General features: G+C 41.2%; 1 protein-coding gene across 1 annotated transcript in view; it reads left to right on the forward strand.

The window, feature by feature from the left end:
- The window catches only part of CFAP299 (cilia and flagella associated protein 299), a gene marked incomplete at its 5' end in the record, with an annotated part of 209,645 nt that overhangs the window by 168,814 nt on the left and 27,916 nt on the right, over positions 1–12,915 (forward strand). The window contains one exon of the mRNA XM_084519236.1: positions 9,214–9,356. Within this exon, the coding sequence (XP_084375362.1) occupies positions 9,214–9,356 (143 nt within the window). The remainder of the gene's footprint in view (positions 1–9,213; positions 9,357–12,915) is intronic.

Genomic DNA, 12,915 nt, shown 5'->3' on the forward strand with positions numbered 1-12,915 from the left:
GGTCATGGTGCCTTTCTCCTTCACATTTGTTTCAGTATTAAACTGAACATTGGCACTGAAATGCTGTAGGGAAAAAAGGCATTGAGCTGAGGAAAAGAAGAGCTGGTGAAAGTTCATTGCAAGCAAATCTCAGCTATGGGGCCAATACTGAGAAAACAGAGAGACTGTCCAGGAATTTTGGTAGATACCATTAGGGAATCACCTTCAAGGCAGTTTGATTTACCAAAATGATTTTAAAGGCTGCTATTTTGAAAACGATGAAACATTGTAGAAGGTTTTGATCAACAAAGGCTCCTTTTTCAAATTTTCCCTGTTGTTGCAAATCTTTGGTTCCGAACCTTTCCCCTGCAAGGAAAGGTTTGGAACAAAACCTTTCCACCTCCTGTAGGATCGTTCAGGTCTTGGACTGGTGATATGCATTGTCCTGCTGTGGAGTACGGTGAGGCTTGGTGAAGCTGTGCTTTTCTCCAAAGCAGCCAGCACCTCGGTGGAGAATGTGGTTCAACACGGTCTGTGTTCAAGAGAGCGTGAGCAGTTCTGAAACGTGCGTTTTCTTCTCTCAGCTCTCTCTTTGTGGGCTGATTCATTATTTTTTTTTGTTTTGTTTTTTTGTTTTCTGAATTTACCGAGAGGTTTGTAGTTCTTCAGTAGTTGTAAAGAGAAACTTGCTTCCCCAAAAGAGTTTCGTGAAATACCTGCAGTTCTCTTTTACAATACGTTTCAATTTAAAAGCATTCCCCCCCCATACACACACATAAATTTAGGTGGAATGGGAGTGTCCTGCACTGGCTTTCCTTTTTTTTTTCCTTTTTTTTTTTTTTTTCCACCTATTACATATACACAACTGCCTTTCTACTTCTCTTTCTGTTGCTCCTTGTATCTCTCCATTCTGCTCCGAGAATACCTGCAGCAGCTGACCAGAGAGCTCGTGCTCCTGTTTCAGGAAAAGCATTGTTCTGCACTTGCTGAACCCAAAAGCTGTGGCAACCTTCTCACTGCTAGAGCTGGTGTTTTTGCCGTGTCTGGGCAAATTTTAGGTTCAGCATGCATTTCTGGTTTTAATAAGCTCCTTTATTTTAATGCTAAGAGAATTAATCTAAACTCACACTCTCAGCAGCCTGTTCTCAGCCAGAATATTGTTTTCAAACTGAGGCAACACCCTGTTTACATAGATAAGCAAATTCACAGTCCACAGAGCTTCTTCCAGTTGGAGCAGCTGCTGAGCACTTAACAGTAAGGGACTGGGAAGCACATGTTTCACATACATAGCAAACATTTCTTCTTCTGAAGGGTAACCAGATTTTTCTCTCTCTTTTTTTTTTTTCTTCTTTTTTTCTGAAGAGTTGAAAGCTGGAACATCTGCTTCTTGGCCAGCCATTCTTTCCCACAAACACTGCTTCTCAGGTTCAAAAAACGTTGGTTAGGTTATTGTGTGTGTATGCGTCTCGCTGCCTGCGTTTCTGAAATATGCCCAGAAGCACACGAGGGAAACGCGGCGAGCTGTGGAACAAGGCAGACTTTGTAGTGGGGCTGTTGGCTCGTGTCCGAGCGCCTGCCGTGCAGTGGTACCGCGTGCCCGGCAGCGTGGTTCGTGGGACCCTGCATATGCAAGAATTCGGGTACACCTCCAAGAGCATGGTCATTTCCAGGTAAAAGTACAGTCACCTCGGGCAGCACAACTGCTGATCTGCCCCTCTTCTGGCTGTCTCTGCAGTGCTACTGCTGGCAGAATGATGACAGTGGACAAGGCTTGCTATCAGAGCATAAATCTGGTGATGCCTACTTGTACCATGGGAAAATATTAAGCACTCACAGTCTGAACATCTCAAAGAAGTCATCCCTTGAGACGGAGAACCGTGTTTTTCTGACCTCAGTTCCTAATTAAATATCATAAGAAGTTGGCCTTTTTTTTTACTTTTTTTTTTTTTTTTTTTTTTTTTTTAAGATGTCCTCTGGCTGCTAAGCTCTGAAAAATAGTGCAGGCTGTGTGCAGAGAGCTGGGGTTGCATCTAGACTTGAGCAGCCCCATTCTCAGGATCTTTACCAGGTGTCTTGGCACTGAAAATCCCAAGTACTGCCTCTGGTACCCTTCACCTGGCACGTAAATGCACAGAATACAGGTGGTTGCTAATAAAAGCCTGAAATCCTTCAGCATAGTGGTCTTCTGCTTCCCTCAGTGAAAGCTAAACTGTGTCTGAGAATTGCAGTATTGAGTAATAATTTTAGCCATCTGTAGGGCCTGCTCTCTGTCTTACTCCTGCAACACCAGTATGAAATAGGTCCCTGTGAACCACAAGAGTTTTGTCATTTGACACAAGGTAGAGTACAAGTTGCTTTCAATTACAGCTAAGTTGTTGTCTGAGTGTTTCTGCTAACAAAATAAAATATCAAAGAGTACTTTTGCATGTCCTGGTGTCCCAGGACAATTGACTGTCTGTTAAAATCACTTCTTATTTATTTATTTATTTATTTACTTTCACCTTTAGTCTACATCATGCTTGTTTTAGGTAGATGAGGAGAAAGCAGACTAAAGGCTGCTGTGATTCAGTGCTTTCTCTTAAGCACATTTTTTTCTTTGCAGGAACAGGTAGGTAAAAGGTGCATGTATTCCAAAAGTCTGCTTGGTGTGTTTGAGCATTGGAGAAGGAAACTGAAGTAATTTCAGATGTATTGCAAGCTCTAGAAACGTTTCAAAATTAGCATCAGCAAGACAATGGTATTCCCAGCTGAAAACGTGGGAATGTGCACACAGCACATTCTAGGCTTGCTTTAGGGGTGGCTCAATGTCTCTGCTAAAAGGAAAACACATTTCTGCGCTAGTCCTCCTCCCTTTCTCTCCACCCAAAATCAAATTGTGCAAGAGATAAAGTCCCAACCTACAAGCTTATGTTTTACACTGTTTTCACTCCCGGCTGGCCCAGAGACCAGGTCAGCAATTTATTCCTACTTGCAAAGCAGAAATGAGAATAGCATCTGTTTTAAAGATACAGAGGTGAGGTCCTTTCTCCGACTACTGTTGCCCGCTGGTATTTCTATTAGACGTAACATGATCTGCGGGTGGCAAATAAGGCCAAACACGACACAACAAAAATAAATTGCTGCTCGTTAAAAATATATTTTAACTGGTAATGTGTTTTATGCCTGTCCCCTCCAGCCTAATTGTGCTCGGGCCCCTGGGTCCCCACCTGTTATATTGTCCCCATGAAAAGCGCTTCCTCAGTGGCTTAGTAATTGACTCCTAAGTATTGTCTGTCTTTACTTTCCCGTCAGCTACCTTCAGGTTGGCGTGCTTTTAAAGCACTTACAAGACTGTTTCACCAGACAGCAGGCTGGTCTCTTTATATTCCCACATATTCTGTCTGCTCAGCTACATTGAACTCCAGCGTGAGTGGATTTGTATTGCAAAAGTTCCAAAGTAAGGTGAATCATGGCACGCTCCATTTAATTTGCCATCTTGTAGGTCCCAGGCCAGCAAAGCCCTGGGATGCAGTTAGAAACCTGCTGTTGTTAGCCTTTAGGATGTGCTAGAGAAGTGCTTAAAGAAAGCTTGTATTAAAATGTTCTCTTAGAGAGCAGCAGTGTTCTGCCTTAAGGACACAGGAAAGGTTTAGGGAGAGCTAAAAGTTCTTGTAAGATAACCAATGTCTGTCTTTTAGCTCTAATTCCTAAAAATTGCCTGTCGTTTTTCTCCCCTCCTTGGGAATTTAGTTGGTCTTCTGAACAGTGTTGGCGCATGCTATAACCTTTGCTAGCACAAAGAGCTTGTTTGCTGCTTCACCTTTAAAACAGTGATGGACAGCTTTCTTGTCCATGGGCAGCGCTCACAGGGGTGAGGCCCTTTTCAGGAGGTTTTCAGCTCTTCTTTGATATGCAGCATTACTTAAAAGTGGACTGAGACCACAGGTTGGACTGTCCCTGCAGCATGGCAGTCCGGGGCAGGTACTCGTACCTGTTCCTCACAGGTCCCAGCCTGATGTTCTAACCAGGGAGAAATAATCCTTCAGGTTTGGAACATCTTAAAGAGCCAAGATTTAGCCTAGTCTGAGGAATGTAATTCTTACTGGCAGTGTTTACAAGGTAGGAAAAAATGCAAACAAACTCTCCTCAGACCCTGCAAGTCTGATCAGTGCTCGCAGATGTCAGTGGAAGCAGGTGTGCTGTCTTTTCTGAACATTGAACCTGTCTCCTAGTGCATATAAATATACCCCAAATAATGGGCAAGTCCTGGCATTTCGGTGTCCATGATGAAGTCTTGCTGGGAATCAAAACCAGTTTCAGGAGACACGTTCCAGTGCATGAAGTAATGTATATAGGAATGAATCATTGGCAGGTGTTTTTTTATTATTTTTTTTCTTATAACTTGAAAACTTGCAAATGGTACTGGACCCAAGCATACAATATTTTCTCAGATTTTGCATGGAAATTCTGCATGGAGCAGTTTGTTTCCTCTAGAGACAAAGGCAGAAGGCCTTCATGGCTGCATGATCCTGCCTTTTAACCAGAAGATTTCAGTAGCTTTTGAAGCAGTTTGAAGAACATGCTTCAAAACCCAGAAAAACTCGGCACAGAAGTCATCACAGTTGTGGGCCTGACTCTTAACCACACGAGTGCTAGCAAAGCATAAGCCAACTGTAAGCAAGGGGTAAATGTAGTCTGTGCCTTTTTCAAAATGCTTTTATACTCCCTGAACAGTATGTAATGATATTAATGTATGTGAGAATTGAGTCCCCAATGTTTATCGATGTGGCAGCCAAAGGAAATTTTTCTTTTATTTTTCTTGCCTGGACAGTTTTTCTATTCTTCCTTTTTTCTTTCATGAACCTGGAGCATGACACAAAGATCACACAGTTCTGTTTCATTGGTTTAAATGAGTTGGATGAAACAGCCCTGAGGGTGCTATTCAAATTAAAGTGTGTGCAGGAGGCTGGAGAGGATCTTTGTGATTAATCAGGTGCGTGCCATGAGCAAGGCGGCCTGCCCAGTACGTGCAATAGTTGTCAGTATACGGATTTATAGGAAGCAGTGTGTACCACAGTGTACAACTTGCAAAAGTTTTGTAGTTTAGGTTTGGTACAGAAAAAAATTCCAAAAGAATTGTTGAAATGAACTGAGTCTCTAGAATTTGGGGGGAAACGAACAGACATGGAACTGAAAATTAAACACTGTAGGATTTGTACTACTTGGAGTTTCCGCCTGTGCTTGAAATACCCAGAAGTAGATTTTAATTACATCTTTATCCCCATCTAATGGCTCTACTTGCAGTGCTTTGAACTGGCAGCACAGGACCTGATTTCAGGCCAGGGGAACTGGAATCAGTTCCGCAATTTCCAATGCTATCTCCTAATTGGAGATAGCATTGGAAAAATGGTCCATGTAGTTGAAAAGATCAATAAATACTTGAATGAACTGGTTATTCACAGTGGCTTGTTGTTTGTTTGTTTGTTAAACTGGTTTGAAATATGACAAGTTAGTATTAGCCTTTTCCAAGGATCACATACCTATGCTCCTGAAGAAAGTGGCCCCGTATTTAGCATAGCCAAGTGAATTAGCCTTGTGAATTTTCAGCCTTTGTCAATAGGAAGCAGCAGATGCAAGAGGTTTTGGAATAATCAGAGCATTGGCATCACAGAGTATTTGTTTAGTGTAAAAATACACAACTGAAGATAGAAGCAAAAAGGATAAGCAAAGAAATGTAGGGTGCTATTTTGTTCCAAATCACGGTTTCCCAATCCTGAACTTCGTCTACCTCCTCAGCATCTCTACCAGGGAGAGAGATATATTTATATACATGTATGAAGTATAATAAATGAATATGGAAAATTATTACAAGTATATTTATATAAATGTATGGAGAGATTTATACTTATCCTCTGTAAATATTGTATCTCCCTTTTCTATGGGTTTAAACTTCTCTTCATGCCACCTGAAAAAGGTCAGAGCTTTTTTTCTTACAATCTCCTTGAACTTAGATATGCAGGATGCAAATTCCATTTCCCTTTCCATGGTAAAACCCTCGCTGTTGAGAGGCAGCTGTCAGAGCCTTTCCAGTAGCCCTTCTCCCGCTGCCTCTTCCAGCATCAGCACTGGAGGGAGTGTAACATCTGAACTCACTCTATGTGGAGTGGCAACATTTTTGAGACATGCCTAAATTTCAGAAGGAAATATGTATTGCTTGTTCTCCTGGCAGAGTCACAGTCCCTGAATAGTGCCAAAGCTTTCTGAATCCATTGGTTTGTGTCCCCCTTGCATATGGCAAAGGAACATGCCCTCATGTGCATTTCCTCACTAGTGAAATGCAGGTTTCATTTGTGTCCAGCATTATCTGTGTCCAGAATTATCTGTGGCTCTCTCAAAAGCATCAGTAGCACTGATTGTTTCCTGTAGGGATGTGCAGGCTCTTGCCAGCCAAATTTATGGCTGAATTAGGCACAACTGTGTGGCTTTGAGCAAAGTCCCACCTGTGTGCTAGTGCTGAAGGCAGCATTAGGTCTGCTCCCCAGCCCATTGAAACTACAGGAACTCCTTGGTCCTTTGTGCAACTAGAAACAGCACTTCTGTACCCCTCTAGTTTCTCGTCAGAAAAGCAGTAAAAGGAACTCTGTGTTGCTAATTTGTTCCAAACTGTTGTAATCATAAGTCAGTTTACCCCAGTTGTAAACACGTTCTGCTTTTAGGCCCAAAAGCTATACGTAAGTGTAGCTTTCAAACCTCATCTTAAATTAAAGCTGTTCCACCTTTCACCATACAATATGTTCTTGAAAGCTTACAGATGGATGTAAAGCACAAGCTCCACACTTAGCTTGTTGTGTTAGAGACAAATCAGAAGAGGATCGGTATGACTTTTAGAAGATTTTCCTCTTCATGGATTTAATGTTACTTTTTATTTTCTCTTTGAGTTATTTTTAAGTTAAGAGCTTTATCATTTTGGGAGAAGAGTGTGAATTTGTGCAAGTCTTCTCTGGGGCAAAAAGGTGTGACGTGACAAGTTTAGAGTATCTTAAGAAAATTCAAGCTGATTCATAGTTTAATGAATGAATGCTTATAGGTGGTTAGAAATGAATCATGGATGAGGAAAGAAGAGAAACCATGTTGACGGATGAGAAGGATCAAAGGCCTTTAGTTCTAAGAAAGAGGCCTCAAAAGCATACCTTTAACATAAAACATTTTTGTTTAGATATTTTGGTTGGTTTCTTAGAGTTCATAAAGCAATTTTGATGATAGTCTGTATGCTTGCCTGTAGTTTGGTGTTGATTTATAGCTGATAATATGTGAACATTACTTCAGGAGATAAATTTTATAAGCAGAAGAGCCTTGAAAGATAACCCTGTTTTTAATATTGCAAAAAATACTGTAACATCTGTCAGCTCTTCAAATGATTGGATCATACTATGCAAGTCAAGGTATTCATATAAAACTAACTTTTCTGAAGGATGATGAATCCTGTTCTTTAGATGTACAGCATGCCCCTAGTTTTGTTACAGAAACGTGGGTACAACGTGCGGTCACCTTGCGGTGTGGTAGACAGTCTTTTTTTCTCATTGCCTTATCTCTGTCCTTACCAGGCTGTCCAGACACACAAATTGGTTGTTCAAAATGGGGCGTGCTGAGAATAGGGGAGGAGACATGTTTCAAGATGGTCAGATGTATTGCAGGAGATTCTTCTGGCTCTTTATATCAACAACATCGATGGTACAAAACTGCAAAATGAGTAACACATGTTTTGATGGAATTAAATGTGAAATTGGAAAAGGAAGTATGTCTTAGTATAACAACAGCTTGCCAGATAAACCATTACACTCTAGAAATCTGCTGCTGTTAAAATAAAGAATGCTTTTTGAAAGAGTTCCATGTGGTATTGTTTCCATTTCCCCTGTATTCAAAAAAGAAATATCACCTGATTTCAGCTGAGTAAAAACAAACAGGCACAGAGCTAAGAAATACTTTTATTGTACACCTACCTACTAACCTTTCCTCTCAGCATTTACTTTTTCTTATGTGGGTCCCAGGATGCATGAACTCTTCTGTCTTTCAAGTCCGCACTCATCCTATCATTTCTTTGCTTTTTGCATTGTGGAGGTGTGCAAAGAAGAATTGCCTTCTACCAAGCTGTTCTCAGTTTCACTGGAAAATAATGCAATTAAAAGGTAAAGGAGCACAGAAGGAGTGCAGAGAAAATAGGAAACAAGGTTTTCCGCCAGTGGAAAGCCGTCCCATCAGTGCCTCTGCCCGTGACATGCATTTCAGCAGCAGCATGAGAGCCGATGTACTATATTCTTTCACGTGTTATGACCCTAACACGCCAGAACTGCTGCTGAATGTGTTGCTGTCTTCCAGGTGCCCTACTGCCACCTTTAATTCAGCAGTGACATGTGTAGGTGCAAAAGCTAATTGGGTAATTTACAGAGGCGTGACTTTATGACTGGTAAATCTGTTCTTTTTGTGTTCTCCTACTTGTAGCCATCCTGCTTTGGTTGGCTGTATTTCTAGGCATGGATTTTGCAGCGCTGTTTGTTTGCATGTATTTGAATGCTCACATTTTTGCTCTGCTACTCATCAGTTGTCAAGAGTGAAACGGCACAGGCGTGGTCTTGCAGGAGAGGGGGCTGACGGGATCCGCTCTGTTCCCTGATCATAGCGTGGGAGAGGTGTATGTGTGGTAACCTGTTTTCAGTCTGTTGTCTTTCTGAAAAGCTACAAATCCATTGTGAATATTAAGTTGAATAAGCAAAGCCTTTTCATGGCTGTAGAGTCACATCCCAAAATAAGTACCATTCTCACCTGCTTTGATCCTGTAATTAGGGCATGCACAGTAGCACCGAAGTGTGGTCACACAAAAACACCCTTCGTTCAGTTCTGTTGCTGAAAAGTAGGTGTCCTGTGGCATTCAGCTGTGTTAGGGTTGCCTGCATAGGGCTGGCAGATGTGGCCCAGGGACCTATGGAAAATCTTCACCCTCACAGAGTGGCAGCAGAAGGCACTGGGAACACACAAGGGCACATTGCATGATACTGCATCTCTGTTTATTTTTATTTCAACACTGCTTGGCTTCTCTTAAGAATATGCCATAATATGTTGTAACAGGAGTGTCTCAACAGAAGTCTGGCCCAGGTGAAACTGAAAATATTTATATCATTTCTAAGTGTTTTTACACAGAAATCTGAATGCATATGTATGTCTCCACCCTTCATTTGTGGCCTTCTTTGTATTTTTCAGTCCATAATCTACATTCGTGACTATAATTCTCATCACCAGGAGGTGTCTGCATACATCGACTATGCATACAGACTGACAACAGATGATTTTGAAGCTTACTTCAGTGGAAAGAAGAGACTTTTGCCTCGGAAAACAGATTTGAGGTATTTGTCTTGACTTTGTTTCCACTTACTTGCTTTTAGGCGAGAGAAAGAGAGAGATTTAAATGATTTTGGGTGAGAAGAGAGCCTGTGAAAGTGTTTTGCACTGGATCAGAATCAGTTATAGAGAACAGCTTAAAGGAAGGATACTGTCAGATTTGTTTAGTTCAGAGAATAAAACTTAAAAAGGACGATACAGCCATTGCCTGTCTCTGCATCTTTCAGTACCCTGAGGAGCCTATAAATAGTGATGTGCTTTAATGGGTAAGAGCATACTTCTTGAGATGTGGCAGTAGCCATCTCTAGCTTTCCCCGCTCTCCATGAGGTCTTTGGGAGGATGCTTCGCTTTGAAAGCGGGTCACGTGCACAAGTCGTATGGTGGTGTTGCCTATGATCAGTGATAAAGTCCATCAGTAAGCTGTTAAACAGAAGAATATATTTTCTTTAAGATATATCCTCTGACATTGTGCCAAGAGATATACGCGTGAGAGATGCTTGCATGCGTCTGTACGTGAAGGCCAATTTTAAGAGGTGTGGCAAAGCTGAGGTCTGCCTGGGGCCTGGGCACCAAAGCTGTGTGTGAGGCAGCAGGTGTCATTGGCAACGGGGGAAGAAATCGTAAAAATTTCAGCTGGTGCTGTGAATTAGTATGGAAGTCTTCTCTTCCCATGTGATAGAATGTAAGACCTGTGAACAGCTCGCTGCCATGCCATATGCTGTTACTTATCTCCTGGTGAAAAGGTGCCCAGTACGAAGGAATTACTGCATTTTCTCAAATTTCTGAGAGTGGTTTTCTGTAATGCAAATTATTTCTTTGGAAGCAATGCAAATCACTGCGCATGCTGTTCAAGTCAAATTCTGGTGTTCAGGATAGAGTGTTGGAGGGAACAAGTGGATTGGTGAGGTTGTGCCATTCATTTAAAGTACAGCAGATGTCAGTAATGAGGCAAAGAAGCACACAAATTTCTCAGCATTGCCTGAGATGTGAAGCAAAATTCCAAATTTTACACTTCTAAATCACAGAGATGAACAGTCGGTTGGTGTTCATAACCGAGTTAAGAACAAGAGCGAACACACCATTGTGTCTGCTTTGCATGTTATGACCTGTCTACATATTAGGATATTATTAGAGGCTCATAAATAAGCATTTTAAGTTATCACCATACGCAAAAAGAGATGTCAGTGATATCCAGGAGCTGTGCTTAGTCCTGTTTATTCTATATTGAAAAAGTCTCTTTTGATATAAGCTTCAACCTCTTTTTTCCTCCCTTGTGTCAAAACTACCACAAACTCTTCATAGACAGTTTTGTATTTTCATTCCCTCTAAGGGTAGAATATAGCTTCATTTTACTTTACTGTTAAAAAAAAAAAAATAAAGCGTGTGCTGGGGGTGGGGAGGTTAAGGCATAACTTATATTCTAGTTGAACAGCCTTATATATAACATGTGGAAAACTGCATCTGAATTTACCAGTTGAAGGTAGAGGGAAGTTCAGATAAAGCATGCACATTGCCAGGAAGACCACTTTGTTTAATTTATATATTGATATGAATGTATGAAGCCTAGTTAACAAGGTTCATATACAAATGTGTAACTCTACATATAAGTATACCCACAGATCATGACGTGTTGGCACATTGGTACACTGGCCAAAGAAAAAACCTTCATGGTTAGACAATGTGATTCTAGATGCATCCTACACATGGCTTTTCATACAGGCCTCACCCTGTCAGAGAACATCTCAAACAGTGATGCATTTCTGTAGCTCACAGGTGTTGTTGAGCATCCCATTTTGCACCAGTTCAGTATCTTCGGAGTAGGACCTTTTTTCCTGACATGTCTCTTGTGATTATCATTGTGAATGTTATCAGCCAGACAGAGAAAAGGTATCAGGAAGCCCAGGACAAAAGATTTAGCTGGTACTGTGGAAGTTTGAAACAGGTGAATTCCCTTTAAGCACTATTCCCCACCTAGTTGATGTAAATTCAACTAATGAGTGCAGAGCTCTTGTCAGAGACATTTGCAAACCCTTGTGAGCGAGTGCCCCTGGCCTGTCACAGTTCAGCACACATGTGAGGAGAGTTCTTAGGTCCACAAACTCAGGAGGGTCCCAGCGGGTGGTACAGAACGTGACAAAAGGCCCACCTTCCCTGGCCACCAAGCTGAATTCTCCTGCTAATTTGTAATTTGTGTATTACAAGACACATTTTGATGATGGCTTTTCTGGAGGTGTCAAATAAGCTGAAATGGGCAGGCTGAGGGTGCTGGCATATTGTCTTGTTTCTCGTTCATTCCTCATTGACAAAGATGGTAGGCAGAGGCAGGGATCCATGTGGGTATGTTGAGGCCCACCTAGCCATTAGGTGGCCAGCAGCTTCTTTTGGAAGAGCAATGGGCAGAAGAAGTGGAGGCCTCTAACTTTGACTTGACCCTGAAAAAGTTTAAATAGAAGATTAAACTTTGCTGAACTTGAGCTCTATGCTGCAGGCTATTCTCGTTTGTTAGCCTGTGTTGTGCATGCCATATAAAAATTGATCAATTTTTGACCTAGGCTTTGAAATGCAAGGCTGTCCGTGGTAATAGTAATGAAAGTGCATGCCAGCCTGGATCCCTCTAAAATTTAAATAAAAAGTTTGGATTGTTTTCCAAACCACAGCAACAGAGAAGGGCCTAAATTTGCATGCATTCTCTGAAGCAAAATGGTAAAAATTTCTTCACAAACAGTGCCTTCTATTCCCATGCCTTCTCTATAATCTTTTCTTTCTGGTTGGAATATTGTTTTTTAGTTAATAGACTTTATATTTTGTTGTGTGACTGATATGTTCTGCATTATCCATTCGGTGTATTGCGCAGCCTATAATTCTTCTCAGTCTAAAGTTTTCTAGATTTTAAGCCCAGGAAGAACTGCAAGGACTCTGCAAGCTGGTCTCCTGCAGAACTTATGCCATAAAGTTTAGCAAGTCTTGAATACACTACATAGCTGGATAATTGACAGCTAGTTTAGAAAGGTATACGGTTATGATTTAAAAATTCCTGTTGGCAGAGAATTTACCATGTCCCCTGTAAAACTTTTTATTGAATAGATAAATATGTCTTGTTTCTTGCTATAAGTCTAAATTGGAACTTCACCTGCTGGGTGCTGTATTTGTACTTGTATGCCAGATTAAATACAGCTTTAGGGTTAGACAAGCTGTGATTACATAGGCTGTCATCAAAACTGTCTTCAGCCATTCTTCAATGATCTATAAAGAATTTTCTTGCAGCTAATTGTACATTTAATGGTTATTCTTGTCTTGGCAGCCTTGTTCCTCTGCCTCTTTATTTTCCTCCATGCTTCTTCAAAATGTGTCAGATGCTGTTTGTGGATGGAGATAATTTGACTGTATGCATAGTCTGTGACCTCAGCCTTTGAGTCTCTTAACGAGCTTCAAATCTAGCTCTTTTCATCACATTTTCCTTCCCCAGATACTTACACATTTAGGCAGATATAAAAATGTCCTAGTGTAGAGGGCACATTTATTTCCCAAGCTGAAAGAATGGATGAGTGTTTCAGTTGAGAAGG

This window comes from Aythya ferina, assembly GCF_964211825.1.
Source record: "Aythya ferina genome assembly, chromosome: 4".
Classification (NCBI taxonomy): domain Eukaryota; kingdom Metazoa; phylum Chordata; class Aves; order Anseriformes; family Anatidae; genus Aythya; species Aythya ferina.